Source organism: Narcine bancroftii, chromosome 4, assembly GCF_036971445.1.
Source record: "Narcine bancroftii isolate sNarBan1 chromosome 4, sNarBan1.hap1, whole genome shotgun sequence".
NCBI lineage: Eukaryota > Metazoa > Chordata > Chondrichthyes > Torpediniformes > Narcinidae > Narcine > Narcine bancroftii.
The window spans coordinates 233,248,401-233,265,856 of NC_091472.1; the positions used below are offsets into that span (position 1 = coordinate 233,248,401).

The window sequence follows — 17,456 nt, forward strand, 5'->3', positions numbered from 1 at the left end:
ATTTTTTTAAAATTTTTTTTATTTTTCACACTATGGACCATCCTGACCAAAATACACACAAACATTTCCCTCTTGAATATAACACTGTCATTTTCTCCCCTTTTCCCCCTTCCCTTCCCTCCCTCCTTCACCCCTCCTCCCCACCCACTCAACGTTCGACATATATGATACATTAAACCCATTAAACAATGTCATCACACAATGAAAATAAATAAGAAATTTGTGTCATCTACTTTTACATACTGGGTCAGTTCATTTCGTCTTTTTCTCCTTCTGTCATTTTAGGTGGTGGAGGTCCGCGGTAGGACTTCTCTGTTGTGTTCCATGTACGGTTCCCAAATTTGTTCGAATACTGTGATATTATTTCTTAAATTATATGTTATTTTTTCCAATGGAATACATTTATTCATTTCTATGTACCATTGCTGTATTCTCAGGCTATCTTCTAATTTCCAGGTTGACATAATACATTTTTTGCTACAGCTAAGGCTATCATAATAAATCTTTTCTGTGCTCCATCCAAATCGAGTCCAAGTTCTTTACTTCTTATATTCCTTAGAAGAAAGATCTCTGGATTTTTGGTATGTTGCTTTTTGTGATTTTATTTAATACCTGGTTTTGATCTTCCCAAAACTTTTCCACTTTCTCACATGCCCAAATTGCATGTACTGTTGTTCCCGTTTCCTTCTTACAGCGAAAACATCTGCCTGATACTGTTGGGTCCCATTTATTTAACTTTTGGGGCGTGGTGTATAGCCTGTGTAACCAATTATATTGTATCACGCATAACCTTGTGTTTATTGTATTTCTCATAGTTCCGGAGGATAGCTTTTCCCATGTTTCATTCTTTATCTTTATGTTTAGATCTTGTTTCCATTTTTGTTTGGGTTAACTGAGGCAGAATATTGATGACTGAATAAACCTTGGCACCTAACATCCCAAATGCATTTCTTGTGCAGATCCCTGAAGGTGTGCGTGTGTGGGATATGGCAGCAGGACAGGGACATTCGCTCTTTCTGGCTGATGGGGAGTTCTTCCAGCCCAACATCTACTACAGTGGACAGCAGGTGTCAGATGAAACCAGGAGCGCTGATCACAGTCCGACTTACACCAGGCAACCTGTGCTTCTGTCTTCCCTCATGCTCAGTGAGGCAAGTGAAGATAATTATTTTCTTTATTATTCAATGAAAGTAAAAACATGAAACGTGAATATTTGTCCAAAGAAATGTAAATTTTAAAACACATTTTAAGTTATATGAAAGGAAAAGTTATTTGGGGGCAGCGTAGTTAGCGTAGCGGATAGTGCAACACTAATTCAGCACCAGCAACCTGGGTTCAAATCAGTCGCTGTCTAAGTAGATTGTACATTCTCCCCGTGACTGTGTGGGTTTCCTCTGGGTGCTCTGGTTTCCTCCCACATTCAAAAGTTGTGTGGGGTATATAGGATCACATAGATGTAACTGGGTAGAGTGGGCTCATGGGCCAGAAGAGCCTGTTGATTTGTGGCATTACAGATGCAATATTGCTAAAAATTACATACCGGTATTTTAATAATAAATAAATTAGTGCAAAGAAAGAGAAAAATTGAGGTAGTAAAAACACAATGCTGGAGAAACTCAGCAGGTCAAACAGTGTCCTTTATATAGCAAAGATAAAAATACATAACAGATGTTTTGGGCTTGAGCCTTTCATCAAAGTATGGAAAAATGTCAACAGGCGCCAAAAAAAAAGGTATGGGGGGGGGGGAAGAGTGTGTTTGCAAAGGCAGGAGGTAATAGGTGGAGAAGGGAGAGAGAGCAAGGGAAGGAGGAATAGTTGGGGGAGGAGAGAGCTGAGGAAAAGAAGACAGGGGGAAGGGAAGGGAGAGGGAAAGGACAGTAGGTTAGCAGAAAATGGAGAAGGTGATGTTAATGCCATCTGGCTGGAGAGTGCCCAGACAGAAAATCAGGTGTTGTTCCTTCAGTTTGGTGGGATATTTCATGAGGTCATGGGTAGACATGTGAGTAGGATGCAGAACTGAAATGGTTGGCCACTGGAAGGCCCCTATCATTGGTGCAGACAAAGTGAAGGTACTCAACTAAGTGAACTCCCAGTCTGCACCCAGTCTCTCTGAAGTCGGGAAGACCACAAAGTGAGAACCAGAGGCAGTAAATCAATCCTGTGGATACACAAGTAAGGTGTTGCTTCACTTGAAAGGCCTGTTGTTCATTGTCCATTAAGAAATTTGATGATGAAGGGGAAGAAACTGTTTTTGTGCCATGAGATGTCCATCTTCAGGATCCTCTACCTCCTTCTTAATGGTAGCAATGAGGAGAAGAAGGCATGGTCTGGGTGATGAGGATAGAGGCTGCATTCTTGAGACACCGCCTCTTGTTGATGTCCATAGAAGTCTAATGACCATGATGTTGCTGGCCAAGTTCACAACTCTCTGCAGCCTTTTCCTGTCCTGTGCATTGGCACCTCCATATCAGACAGTGATGCTATCAGTCAGAATGTTCTCCATGGAATACCTTGATAAATTTGCAATAGTGTTTGGTGACATATCAAAAGCACTCAAACTCCTAATGAAATATAAACACTGGCAAGTCTTCTTCGTGATTGCATCAACATGGAGACCCCTGGATAGATCTTCAGAGATGTTGACTCCCAGGAATTTAAAGTTTTTTACCCTCTCCACTGCTGACCCCTCGATGACAACTGGTTTATGTTCTCCTGGTTTCCCCTTCCTGAAGTACACAATCAGTTCCTTAGTTTCGCTAACATTGAGTGTATGGTTGTTGCAATACCACTCCTCAAGTTATTGTAATTTGGATAAATAAAAATAATATCACAGTGCAATTCATGTCCAAAGAAAAAGAAACCAATTCATGATCTATCTAGTTGAGAAGAATAAAGTGAAAGTAAAGTTGACAATTTTTCATAAGTTTAGAGCATTGGCACATCAATTCCAGACAGTGATGCAACCAGTCAAAATGTTCTCCACAGGATACCTGTAGAAATTTCCAAGAGGCTTTGGTTACATACCAAATCTAATCATACTCATAACAAAGTATAGCCACCGGTGAGCCTTCTTGAGATTGCAGTGACATGGAGACCCCAGGACAGATCTTAGAACATAGAACATAAAACACTACAGCACAGTTCAGGCCCTTTGGTCCTCAATGTTGTGTTGACCCATACATTCCTACCAAAAAAAAAGTATTAAACCCTTCGTACCTTGTAACCCTTTATATTTCTTTCATCCATGTGCCTGTCTAAGAGTCTCTTAAGCACACAATGTTTCAACCTCTACCACCTTCCCTGGCAAGGCATTCCAGGCACCCACAATTCTCTGTGTAAATATGTCCTTTGGAGTTTGCTATTCCTGCTGCTTGTAGGAATACCTTGTTTATGTCTCTCAGAGTCTTTTAGACCTCTATTAAGTCTCCTCTCATCCTTTCTCCAAAGAGAAAAGTCCCAGCTCTGCTAACCTTGCCTCATATGACATTTTCCAATCCTGGTAACATCCTGAAAAATCTTCCCTGCACCCTTTCCATGGCTTCTGCATTCTTCCTATTATAAGATGACCAGAACTGAACACAATACCCTAAGACTTACCAGAGATTTGTAAAGTTGCAGCATGACCTCTTGACTCTTGAACTTCATCTCCCTATTAATGAAGCCCAATGTCCGATAGGTATTCTTAATTATCGTATCAACCTGCCTGACTACCATGAGAGATGTATGGATTTGGACCCCAAGATCACTCTGTTCATCGATGTTCTTAAGTAACCAAGCATTAACCTTGTATTTAGCATCAACTCCTCCAATCCTTGTATCATCTGCAAACTTACTGACCCATTCTTCTGCCTCTTCATCTAGGTCATTTATAAAAATCACAAAGAGCAGGGGTCCCAGAATAGATCCCTGTGGAACTCCACTAGTCACTGACCTCCAGGCAGAATACTTACCTCCACTACTATTCTCTGCTTTCTATATGCAAGCCAATTTTTAATCCACGTAGCCAAGGTTCCATGGATGTCTTTCTGAATGAGTCTCTCATGGGGTCCTTGTCAAACGCCTTGCTAAAATTCATATAGACCACATCTACCGCCCCACCCTTATCTATTTCTTTTGTTACCTGGTCAAAAACTCAATTAGGCTTTTGTGGAATGACCTACCCCTCACAAAGGCCTTCACTACCCTTGAGTAGACTGTATTTCTACAAATGCTCATAGATCCTATCCTTAAGAATCCTCTCTAATAGTTTGCACACCACTGATGCAAGACACACTGGTCTATAATTCCTAGAATTCTCCCTATTACTTTTTTTAAACAAGGGGACCACATTTGCCATTCTCCATTCCTCTGGCACCTTCCTTATGGCCAAAGAAGACTAAAAGATTATAGCCATTGCCCCAGCTATCTCTCCACTTCCCACAGCAACCTAAGATATATTGCATCCATCCCTGGGGACATCAATTTTAATATTTTTAAGAAGATCCAACATTTTCTCTTCTTTACTCTCAACATTGTACAGCACACAGGCCTATTCAATTTCAACTTCACCATGATCAAGGTTCTTTTCTCTTGTGAATACTGAAGCAAAGTATTCATTTAGGACCTTGCCATCCTCCTCTGCCTCCAGGCACAAGATGCCTCCTTTTCCTTTAAGCAGCTCCACCTTCATTCTCATCATCCTTCTGTTCTTCACATAAGCATATAACACCTTGGGGTTCTCCTTAATCCTAGTTGCCAAGATCAGAGATGTTGACACCCAGGAATTTGAAGTTCTTAACCCTTTCCACTGGTGACTGCCCCTGCCCCCCAATGAGAACTGATTTGTGTTCTAGGTTCATGGATTTGTTAGTTCTTAGGCTTAAAACATCAGAAGCAGCCTTTTTATAACCATGGGGCAGAAAGCAAACTTTTAAAAATTCCAGAGTGAAGGAAATATCTCCTGTTGTGCCACAGATGTTGGTCATTACAAGGACCATTACTCATTTTGATACATTATCCTCTATATTCCTCAGCCTAGGTAATTAATCTCAGAAGTTTATACATGACAGAAACTTGGAAAAAGTTGAGGATTCAAGAGGACTTTTATATCAATAAATCAGACAATAAAGAATCAATTATGTTAAGTTGAAACTACTGTTAAGTCAGCCTTGGCCTCTAGTGACAAGCATGGAGAAAAAATGGAAAAAGTAATTCTGAACCTTTCAGATACTGACTATGCCTCTGCAAGCACTCTCTTTTAGGAACAATATCAAAGCTCAGAAGAGCTATAGAGGAGATTTTCTACTCCATGGATCTGCTAAATACAGAACTGAACAGGGAAAAAAACTGGAGGGCATGGGAGATGATATTTGTGTTCATACGCCGTCATGTTGAAATAACGAGACCACACCATAAGTTGTCAGCCAGCAAAGAGAACATTTATTACAGTGTATCAGGCTTAATATAGATACACAGCATGTGACCTGGCACCATGACATCGGAAGTATTGACGACCTCATGACATAGCTAGGTTGAGTAGGCCAGGGCTTCTCAGTAGACCTACGGGTGCTCCTGAGTCACTATGCCTCATGGCTAGTTGCCAGTAGATAGGAGCTGTCACAAGACAGGAGCTGTTAGCGCTGGTTCTGCCCACTCCCTCCAAGCGTACCGCTACAAGGGATTGTTTTTAGAATAGAGTCCTTGGGTGAAATTAATATGGAACAAAAACACAAAGCCATTCAAGACAATTGATAAAATGACCGGTCAGCACAGAAAATTCCTGAAGTACTAAATTATGATCTGGAACACACAACCTGTAAGGATTTTAGTGAAATATGAAAGTTTGCAGATGCTGTAATTGTAATAGAGTTTGTCCAAATACAATAGGAAAAAACAACTTTCTCATGTAATGAGGTTAAGAAACATTTTCATTATATACTCTGCTTCCTACAGGCATGGAAGATGATATTTGCTCTCGTGTTTATTTCTCAGATGAAGCAATAAACATTTCTTTCCTTTCCTTTTACAAGTCAGTTTCCAAGCTCATTTTGTCCTCTTTAAATATTTAAACTCAAGTTATGTTGTTCACAACATCATTAATCCTTTCATTCTGATCTTGGATTAAATAAAAATAGCTGGTTCATTTCTGAAAGATTATGACCAGCTGATTTGATGAGGCCATCAGAAAAAAAAAAATGCACCTGAACAACAAAGTGTCTGGCCCTGTGGCTAAGAAAGGGGTGGAAGAAAAGAAGTGAGTTGAAGTGATAAGAGATTCAATAGTGAGGGAAACAGGTAGGATCTTCTGTGGAAGAGATCGAGAATCCTAGATTTTATGTTGCCTCCCAGTTGTCAGGGTCAGGGATACTTCAGATTGGTATCATAGCATTCTCAAGAGGGAAGGTGAGCAGCCAGATGTCGTGGTCCATGTGGGGACCAATGACTTGCGTAGGAAGGGTAATGAGGTCCTGTGCAGAATTCAGGGAGTTCAGGGTGAAGTTGAAGGATAGGACCTTCAATGTGATTAGAAATAGGAGGATAAAGCAACTAAACACATGGCTAAAGAGAACATGCAGGAAGGAAAGCTTCGGATCTCTGGATCATTGGGCTCTCTTCCAGGGAAGATGGGACCTGTACCATAGGGATGATTTGCATCTGAACTAGAGGGGAACTAATATCCTTCCGGGAAGGTATGCTAGTGCTGCTCTGGGGAGTTTAAAGTAGATTTTCAGGCAGATGGAGATCAGAGTGCCAGAGCAGATAGTGGAATGGAGGAGGAAAAAGATGATGTTAAGACTGTATTTGAAGGTGAAATCAAAGGGTTGTGCTTGATGGAAATAAGCATCTATTTCAATGCAAGGAGTATTGTGGGAAAGGCAGATGAGCTTGGATCTTGGATTGCCACATGGAGTTATGACATTGTAGTGATTAGTGAAAGCTGGTTCCAGGTCTGGCAGCTCAGTGTTTGGGGTTCTATTGTTTCTGACGTGAAAGAGCGGGAGGGATGAAAGGGGGAGGAGTAGCTATACTCAGACAAGACAGATTAGAGGGCTCATCCATTGAGGCTACATGGGTGAACCTGAGAAATGAGGAAGGTATGATCACATTGGAGCAGCAAATCTGCAGGGAGATAGCAGACAGCTACAGGAAACATGAAGTTGTAATAGTAGGTGATTTTAACTTTCCACATATTGAATGGGACTCCCATACTGTAGAAGAGTTGGATGGCTTGGAGTTTGTCAAATGTGATTTAAGAAACTTTTCTAAATCAAAATATATAGAGGAACTAACTAGAGAGAGTGCAATACTGGATCTCATTAGGGAACAAGATTGGACAGGTGATGGAAGTGTGTGTAGGGGAACACTTTGGGTTCAGTGATCATAATGAAATTAGTTTCAAGGTAATTATGATACAAATAGGTCTGGTCCTTGGATTGAGATTCTAAAATGGTGAAAGGCCAATTTTGAGGAAATGGAAAAAGGATCTAGAGAGCCTGGATTGGGATGTTGTTTTCTGGCAAGGATGTGCTCCATTAGTGGAAGGCCTTCATAGGTGAAATTTGGAGAGTACAGAGTTTGTGTGTTCCTGTTAGGATTAAAGGCAAAGTTATTTGGCATAAAGAACCATGGGTTTTTGTAGGATATTGGGGATCTGGTTATGGAGCAAGAGGTGTTTTGTAGGTATAGGCAACAAGAATCAAATCAGGTGCTAGGGGAGTTTAAAAATGCAGGAAAAAGCAAGAGGGAAATCAGGAAAGCTAAAAAAAAAAACCATGAGGTTGCTTTGGTAGACAAGGTGAAGGAAAATCCTAAGGGCTTCTCCAGGTATATTTAGAGCAAAAGTATAGTCAGGCACAGCATTGGTCCTCTTGACGATCAGATTCTGATTCACTAAGGTTAGAAGAGATACAAACCAGAGGACATGGGTGAAGGGTAAAAGGGGAGAAGTTTAGGGGAACATGAGGGGGAATTTCTTCACACGGGGAGTGATGGGATTATGAAACAAGCTGCCTGTTGAAGTGGTGAATACTGACTCAATTTTAACATTAAAGAAAAATTTGGACAGATACATGGGTGGGGTGGGATTCAGCAGAATAATTGTTTGGCTCATACTGGAAATGCGAAAGGGCCTTGTTTTTCTGTGCTGTTCCATGGTTTTAAATGAATGTGCTTATTTTTGACCTTAACTAATTGCTTATCCACAGTTCACCATGATTGAGCATCAGCAAAACAGCTGCAGATAGTTTAGTGGCTTTTAGTGACCATTAGTGGATCAAGTCATAACTCCAACTTTATTGGTGGTGAGATATGAAGTATTTCAGGACATGCTGTGTATTAATTTCTTTTTGAGGTACTTAGAATAATGGAACTATTTGAACATTTTATGGGCTGTATAGATTATAAAGCTTATTTGAGTAGGTGATTGGGTTGATTGCTCTCTCTGAACATGCTCTGACTGGAGCACGTGTTGGGTTTTGTGAAAACCACTTTAAAACATTGCAGCACCTTCTTTTATCCATTGGAGAACCAGCAGTGTTTCATTTTTTCAGTTGAGTACAGCAGATGTGCTTTTATTTATTCCCCAATCCTTTGTATGTTGTTTTATTAAAGTTTAAGTTGAAACTTTTTATTTTCTGTTGAGTCCATTGCTCTTCTAATAAAGTTAATTATTCTTAACTAGATGCTTAATTTATTCTGTTTAGTGTTTAAAGTGAAATTTTCTTAATTTGAAAAGCATGTTACTGATTAGTTCACTTTGTCTATTGAAAATTTCATAGTGTATCCCAAGATGAACATTAAACTTGGTTCGATGCTGAATTTCACATAAACAAGGTTTTGCTGTAACTTTTTTGTGCATGTTACAGACGTGGGGGTCAAGTCACTCAGGTTTTTATCCAATCTGTCCATTAAAGAGCAAGAGTTGGTTGATTGAGGTATTTTGTGTTGATCTGTGACCTTTTTTCCATCAGGTTCACAATAATGTAAGTTTGTGACAAAATGATTTGTAATTTAAAAACAAGCCTTGCCTCAGAAGTTTGAGGTTGCAGTCTGAACTTTAAAAAAAAAAAATGCATACAGTTCTTTAATTTTAAGTTACAATCTCTTCTAAAACTAAGTCCTGTTTACACAGTTGGATAAGGGGTAATGATATTTTGGAGAGTATGGATAAGTTGATGAAACTTCAGAATTCTGACTGTACAGTAAGGTAATATTTTCTCTGTGAAGTTATTAGATCTTGTGTAGTAGTAACAGGAATTTGTACAGGATAATGAATGTTACAGAATGTTGTTCCATCACCCTAATTAAACCAAAGTGCTTAGATTTTTTTTAATTGTTAATTTTCTGGAATTTATGACTCCATTACATACTCCCAAGTTAGTCACGTGAGAGGAGCAGTTCATGCTGTGGTTTAACTTTGTGAAACTTTGGCAACCTATTGCTCAATGTTTTCTTTGAGGGAAAAAATTAGATCTGATCTATGTGTTGTAACTGCTGATCTCAAGGAAAATAAGTAGCTTTGTGGCTGGGTAATGAGATCACTGTCTGTTGGGATATCCAGCAGCAGTCCATCTATTTTTCAGAAATAAAATGTGGTTGGGCTGTCTGCTGTTTCGCTTGGGCTTAAGGAAACTACAAGGGGCTGGAAGTTTGAGCAACTTGTAAGAATGAAGCAGAGTTTGAAAAGGAAAAAATAAGAGTTTTAAAAAAAATCTTCTGGACTTTTGTTGTTCTGACATCACTGTATGGCCTTGCTGTTTGCAAATTGGCACATTAACTGTGTCTAGAGTGGGGAATCATAATAACTGGAGGTTTATTTAAACAAGATGAAAGCCATTTTTTTTCCCTTTGAAGTTGCATATCTGAGTGAAGGACAATAGATTTTCTACCTCGAAAACTGATAAATCTTTTAGGGGTGTGTCTGTTGGACTTTTTCCCAGGTACTGGCTGTGGTATTGACAAATATTCTATACCTTTGCTCAAAGTCACTATTACTAACGCAGCGTGGAGACGTGTTGACCTGTTCTTGCTGGTATGGTGGTAATGTCGTACTCTGATTTCAGTTTGGCTACGTAAACAGCTTATTTGCTGGGGGTCAGAGGTGCCTTGCTCTCTCGGACAGGAACGTAATGGGTTACATCGCCAACTTGCACGAATTGGCATCATCAGAGAGGAAATTCCACTGTAAGCTCAACGATGTGAAAAATCGGATTCTCAGACCTCTGCTGGGCTTGGGTATGGAAAATTATATTTTTGTCTGCTTGTTGCTGATGCTTTCTTTACCCTAATTCTATATGGGAAAATAATTTTTTAAATCAGCTGGTCATATTGATCAAAATTAGAGGAATCCTATTTTGTGAGCTGAATGATGTTAGACCCCCAGGACTGAATCATGACGAGGTGGTAGGTTTGTACTTTCCAGTACAGGATAGCATCAGCAGCTTTCTTGAAGAGCTCTGGGTTGAGGAGTGTCAGTGGGAGATAAAGAATGACTGATGCTTCGGGTCTGTGTCTTTTTGAAGAGTTCTGGTCCATAGCCTTGACTGTTCTTTTACTCCCACTGATGTTGCTCGACCTGCTATTCCTCCAGCAGGTTGCCTGCAGCTGTAACACTTGCAGTCTCCTGTGTGTTGCTTTAACAAAAATAGTTTAAAGTTCATTGCTTGTTATTTTCTGATCTAGCAGCATTAGGTATTTGCAAAGAATATACCATGCACGTGTTATAAATTATTTTGTGTTTTTTTTAATTAAGGTTATGTTAAAACAAAACCTCAAAAGCTTCATCAAATACAAAAGGAAAATACTTAATCACCCTGCTTTTTCCTAAGTTCCGACTACACAAAGGATTACCTTTTTTTGTACCCATTTAAAAAAAATTTCAGAATACTTTAGTCACTATACTAAAAAAAATACGCACACACCCAGCGTATTTTCACATTTAATAATATATCGATACAAAGGAAAAACTACAGTTTTTTTAAGTGTCATTTGTTTGTACATTTTTATTGTATTTTGTAATATTGGCCATTTATGGGATTATTGCCACTATTATGTCCTCTCCCCCTTTTGCCCTTCTGTTATTTCAGGGGCTTCGGGCTTCTCCAACAATCTCAGCCCCTGGTAGTGGAGGATTCTAGACTGTGGTCTTTCACCCACCGAGTCCTCGTTTCATCTGCACCAAGCCTCAGCGTGTAGTCCTGCAGCCTGGAATGTACCAATCTGCAGAATTTCCTCACTCTGTTCTGGAAGACCAACCATTTTAGGGCAGACCAAAGAAAAGAGAGACCACGGAGTTGATAATCTTCTAGCAGGACTGGATGTTGATCTGAGTGTATCCTGGGAAAAGCCTGTAATTCAGAGAGCCCTTTATTAAGCTTGCGATTAAACAAAGTCTGCAGCCATTCCCTTTCCCCTTGGTCAATGATGCCGGTTCTATTTGATTCAGCCTCGTACTGAATCTTCGGACCTCTCCTAGTATGCTTCAGTTCCCTCATCAGTTCTTTAGAAGTGTCTCTTTGAATCACCTCATTAGTGTGTGACCCTAAACTGTTGTAACACTAGACTGTCGACATATCACAATTTGGACGGATCATGCATTGAAATTTTTCTTTACACCTTCATGACATGTTTGATTGTCGGATCTGTACCCACCAGGACAGTACACCAGTGGACCGACACCACAAATGTTGCAACTTGATTACACAGTAATCATCAGTTCTGTACCACAGCATCATGCTACAAACAACCAAAAACAAGTCTGTGACCCATAAAGACTTGATGCTATATTTGCAGAGTTTGGGGAATCCCAAAGACTCCCATTTTTTCTGCCTTAGCCAACTGAAATCAAATGCTGGTTGTATTTGGCAATAAGATGTTGAGACTCTTTGCAGATACCTCAGTTCAAGTTGATTAATATCATTCAATTGTATCATTAAAACTGGATGAAACGACGTTCTTTGGTCCTCAGTGTGCACACACACATGATTTGAATATGTAAACATTGTTGAATAAATGACCTCCAGTTAGACAGAGGGATTGTATGTGCAGTTCAGGAATCTCACTGCTCTTGGGAAGAACCTGTTCCTCAGTCTGGTGGTTCTGGCTCTGATACTCCTGAATCGCTTTCCTGATAGGAGTAGCTAGAATATACTGTGTGCGGGGTGGAAGAGGCTCTCAAAGATTTTGCAAGCCCTGTTCAAACAACATTCCCAGTAGATCACGTAATTGGGGGGGAGGGTGACCCCAGTGGTGGTAGGGTAGGATAATACCTTGAATGTGATCAAAAGATAGGTTCTATCTTTTAAGTGTGCTTGAAGGATTTTTTTTAAAAGTGAGAATGTTTTGAAGTTGAAGATGATGGTTTTCATTAGTGCTAGCCTCTGAATGTTGGACTCTCTGGTGTTTTCTGTAGCTGTGGGCCTTTTATCTGATTATCATCAAACCTTGGGGGACTGAAATATCACTAAAAAACCACCTTGCAGTATGTAGGCATGATAGTAATTCTCACAGCTGTGAAGTGTGAATCTGCAATCTCTTACAGTTCATCGACTTTCTTTTTACAGATAACTTGACTTCTGCTTTGGGTTCGACACTCAGCCAATTGTTACAGGACTCTGCTATCAAATTTAGCAAACTTTGCTACCTGATTGGACAACACTGCGTCACCTTAAATAAGTTTCTTCACGGTTCAAAGGATGTCAAGACACTAGTTATGTTGGAACATTCAAAGGTTTTCCTGGACACTTTCAAAGAGCAAGTACACAAGCCTGTTACTGTTGGTGGAGTAGTGGTAGTGTTAACAAGGAGAAATGTTAAAATAGATGTATTTAATATCCCATTTAAGGGAGAAAGGGCATAAATGCTTGAAATGTCAATGAGGACACTGAGAGGTAATGGTATCATTTGGAGGAACACAACAGCCAGTAGTGCAAATCCTGCCCTACATGTTGTTGTTGTACCGGTTCCCAGTGATGACTATGCTGGACATGACATATCTTTGAGTCCCATGTGGTAGTGCTGCACCACTTTCCCCTGCTAACACAGGCTGTTGCCCTAGCTGTCACACACCGTTTCCCCACTCAAGCTTTGGGCAATTCATTGCTGCAAGAATGCTGGCAGCAAGCAGGGGCTTCCAAGACTTCAAGTAGTGATTCAAGATTTCTTTATTGTCTTGCAGAACTTGTAATATTACATGAAATTGTCTGGTGTAAGGAAGATAGAGTTGCTATTAGTGTTACTCCGCTCCCCTGACAGTTGGATAGAAAGAGTAGCAAAATAGTCCCTTTAGAGTCACTGAGTATCCATGGATTCTCCTCCAGTACTCCCACAGCCATACAGACCTCCATTCAATCCATCAGCAACCCAGGTCCAAACCTCTGTCATGATTCGGAAGCCTTTGGGAGCCCTTGTCATCAGTGCTCTCTCAAATCTCAGTTCCAATACCTAGTTTCCATGAGCCAGTCTCCAGCAGCCTGCAACCTGTGTGGGTCCTTCAGATGCTGAACCCCTTGCTCATCCACTGCCATGTACACTCCTGTAGGGTCTTCTCTGCTTCTCCTTCTCAAGGAGGGGTTTCTCCCCAATTCTGGTCCACTGCATGAGTCTACTGCAACCTCTGCTGAGCACAGGTGCTGCCATCTTGGGCAAGAACCTCCGCGGTTGCAGGATTTTAATTAAAACCACTCTTGGTTCCTTTAACAGGCTGTGTAATGCCTGCACGATGCAGTTAGTATTAGGACTAGGCAGTCGAACCCTTCAGAGCAGCATTGTGTCTCTGTCTCCCGCTTTCCTGGGTCCACATTAGTGGCAGTGCCACTGTTACAGCAGTTTTGGCACCACCACCTTTTTTGTGTGCAGGGATCCACTGTGCATTTCTGCTATGGCCTGAAAGGATGTCCTTTTATAAAATGTAAGAAAGTAATTACATGAGTGTTTGGACTAGAGGGCAGTGAGTGCTAAAACAAATCAGCACAAAGTGGGTGCCAGAGTAGAATGGGTGGGAAATGAATGGTTTCCAATCACGTCCATAACCATGTGCCTGGTCTCATTTGGTGGCATGGTGAATAAGACTACTGATCTCTGATTTAATGCAGAATTCCTATTTTGTTTATCCATTTTGGGCTAGGAATCTCATTCTTTTTGCTGTGCTGGTTGCCCTTGTTTTCTGTTGTTGGCTGACCCTCGCCACCTAGGTCAAGCCCTCTCTCACTGCTACTATCAGGAAAGAGGTACAGGAGCCTGAAGACAAACATACAATGTTCCAAAAGCCACTTCTTCCCCCTGCCGACAGATTTCTGATGCTACCTTTTATTTTGGACTAATTATTTTTAAATATTGTATTTTGGAACTGTAATTTAGAGCAATTTTGCACCTGTAATTCACAATACTTCTGGTGCAAAACGAAGGTGATGTGCAGACCCTAGAGATCCTCTGTTAGAATTTTTGTAATCTTTGAATAGGAAGGAGGGCTGAGCTGATAGCTCTGTCCTTGCCCTATATCCTGCTGTCCATCTTCCTTTCTCGGCACAGTGATGCTGAAGCTGGTCCACACAAGTTACCTCATTATAGATCTGAGCTTCAAGTTACAAGGGGCATTGGCTTAGTAGCCTACAGCCCTTAGTTCTCAACTTTTGGGTGGGTGTCTCATTTTTCGTTCCTTATTTGACGCTACCTTTGCTAGATCTTTTGGCCAACCCTAGCCATAATGTGGCTGTGACATGTTTGTGGAGCCATAATGTGGCTGTGACATGTTTGTGGACCTGTGAAAGTGTTTTTTGGTAGGCTAGCAACTGATTTCTGTACACTTTGGCTATATCTTTGTTGACTCTTGATTCTGTCTAACCACTACTTCCTCTTAATTTGTTGCCTCCCAAATCCACACCCCTGTATTTAAATGTTACCAATTCCTTTTCTTCCCTAAACCACTTCTCTGAGAGAATATGAATTAAATCCACGTGGCATCTCAACTGACTAAATAATCCTCCTTGCCTTTCTCAATCTAACTGCAGTATCTTTGTGACAATATCGACCTCCAATTTTTCTTTGTGTAGTCCGCATGGATAGGACTGAAGCCCCCTTGGTCTGTTCCTTTATTCTAGTTGTGGCTGAAGAATCTGCTGTGGTTATTCCTCGTCCTGCTTCTGCACCATTGCTCCTGGACACTTTTTTCTCGATCTGTCTTTGTATTCTATTTGCTGCACTCTGCTTTGCCTGCTGATTTTGCACAATCACCCTCCACCCTTTCACAACTCCATTGCCTCTAGATGTTTGTGCAAACAGACTTGGTCTATTTTCTGAATATTTAAAACTTACCTAATGTCAGTAACTCCATCCTGACCATTGCATCCTAGATCCATCTGACCAAACTTCTGCATATTGCTTATTGCTACTTCTACCTCTGCCCATCTCATGCTGGCAGTCCTATTCTTGCCATGGTTTGTAGTATTTTATTCATGGGGAAGGCATTTTGTGTTTGCTAGTTGCTGTTACTTGGCTTGTAATAATTGGAGATCTTGGCTTTACGATCAGATTGTTTGTATTCCTACATTAATTTCTTTTTATTTTGGCCTCCATTTTATGAAGGATTTGCTCTAAGATGGGCAGAGGTAGAAATGACAATGAGCTAAGTGGAGTAGAATAGTCTTGATTATGGTGAAAATAGTGTCAGAAACTCAGGCTGGGTCTAACAGGATGCCATGGCTGGGATGGAGTTGAAACCTGAGATGACAGACAATGTGCTAAGAGTTTCAAACATTTTGAAAATAGACTTCATCTAATATCAGCTGTTGGAAACAGCACAAACATCATTCCAAAATATCCTCCCTAAGTTATTTTTTGTTCAATTTGTTTTGTAAAGTACATAAAGATTATTCATATTGAACATTTCACTGCAGCCTGCTTCAGTTTGAATTCCATCCCTCTTTCAACCCATTCCCATTAGGTGCAAGAGATGGCTCTACTACATGTGATGTCCTGCACTGCAGTACTGACTGCAGAACAGATAATGTTCTGTTTTAACCCATTCAATATCTCCAAGCACTGTTATGATCTTGGCTCTGCGAGGAAAAGAGAAACTGAGCTTCTCATTCAAGATGTAAAATTCCCTCTTGTTTGCAAACTGTATCACTGCAACTTATGTAGGAGTGTCTTGGACAAGCAGAATGTTGAGTATTCTATTGCTTCCATGAGTTGAGCACCCAGTGTGCAAGGTGGGACTGACAATGCTACAATCCTGAATTTGATGGAGGTGTCCATTGAGTTTTGCAATATTGGATCTTACGATTGTGTTCTTCTCTGGTTTCAGGTACTCCAGCTCTGTGGGGAACTTTGTGGTGGTTGGTGGTTTTCAAGCATTGGTTAAGCCAACGATGTAAGTAGTGCCAAATCTGGTTTCCCGGAGACTTTACAGCAGTCCAAGTCCCAGTAGTCTTGCACAAAGCATACTGTTTCATTTGGATGGAGGGAAGCTGACACTGGGTCTAAATTTGCAAAGCTGAATAGTTTGTTCCTTTCATCAGTTGTTGTCTATTCCTGGATTGTCCAAAAGCAGCAATGCAGTCAAGAAGAATTCAAACATTATTTAGTATATTATCATGAATTAAATTCCAGCAGTCTATGACAGAAATCACCAACTTCTGTCAGTTTATATTTTTGCTATACATTAAGAGAGCATGCAGAGAAATTGTTTCTTCAGTCAAAGGCTTGGGGAAGCCATTGTGGATAAGAAGGTGAGTAAATGCAAATATCTTATGAAATGTTGCAACAAATAAATTGAGACGGAGAAAGGGAGTTGATCATGAAGTGCGTGAGATCTGAGAGGTGTAAACTTTGATGATTTCAACCCAGAGCTCAGCACAATTCTTGATCTTGCTTCCACAGGCTTTAAAACACAAGTTTAAAATAGCACCTAATAATTACACTCTCGCCAATGTTAAAATATTTGGCTTGTTTGTGCTTTCTTGGTGATAATGTAATACACAAATCTTTAATTTCTTCCATTGCCCAAGATCAATTCCAAACTAATCCAATTTCCTTTTATCAGTTCCGAACTAACCTTATTACCTCTCTTATATGGGCAGTGTTGATGATGCCACATGCATTTCCAATGGCTAGTTGCCCTAGGAAAGTGATGAATGGGTCCTCATGTGATGAGATGCATCTCACAATGCTTTGATCCAGTAATATTCGAGATACAGACTCAATAACAAGGTCAAATAGGTTGTGATGTAGAGGGGGATTTGGAGGTGGTGGTTTTTTCAGGAGATTAATCATTATGTCCTGTCTGGTTGTGAAGGATGTAGAGGAAGAAAGTTTTGATGGTCTAGACTTTCATTGAGTATTGTGTGTGGAAAGTACCTCTACTCTCACCTTCCCAAGGGCAATGTGATGCCTTGGTGTTCATGTCCTGTTGCTGATTAATAGGGCAATGGTATTTTGAAGCAATGTTCCCAATTAATGTGAATGGGTTCTTGTCTTTTTTT

The 17,456-nt window shown here is 40.4% G+C and overlaps 1 protein-coding gene across 5 annotated transcripts in view; it reads left to right on the forward strand.

The window, feature by feature from the left end:
• als2b (alsin Rho guanine nucleotide exchange factor ALS2 b) overlaps positions 1-17,456 on the forward strand; it is a 164,527-nt gene that overhangs the window by 73,880 nt on the left and 73,191 nt on the right. For all 5 annotated transcript variants that reach the window (XM_069934315.1, XM_069934314.1, XM_069934318.1 and 2 more), the window contains exons 8-11: positions 960-1,151; positions 10,041-10,212; positions 12,540-12,729; positions 16,280-16,345. In XM_069934315.1, coding sequence (XP_069790416.1) covers positions 960-1,151; positions 10,041-10,212; positions 12,540-12,729; positions 16,280-16,345 — 620 coding nt within the window. The remainder of the gene's footprint in view (positions 1-959; positions 1,152-10,040; positions 10,213-12,539; positions 12,730-16,279; positions 16,346-17,456) is intronic.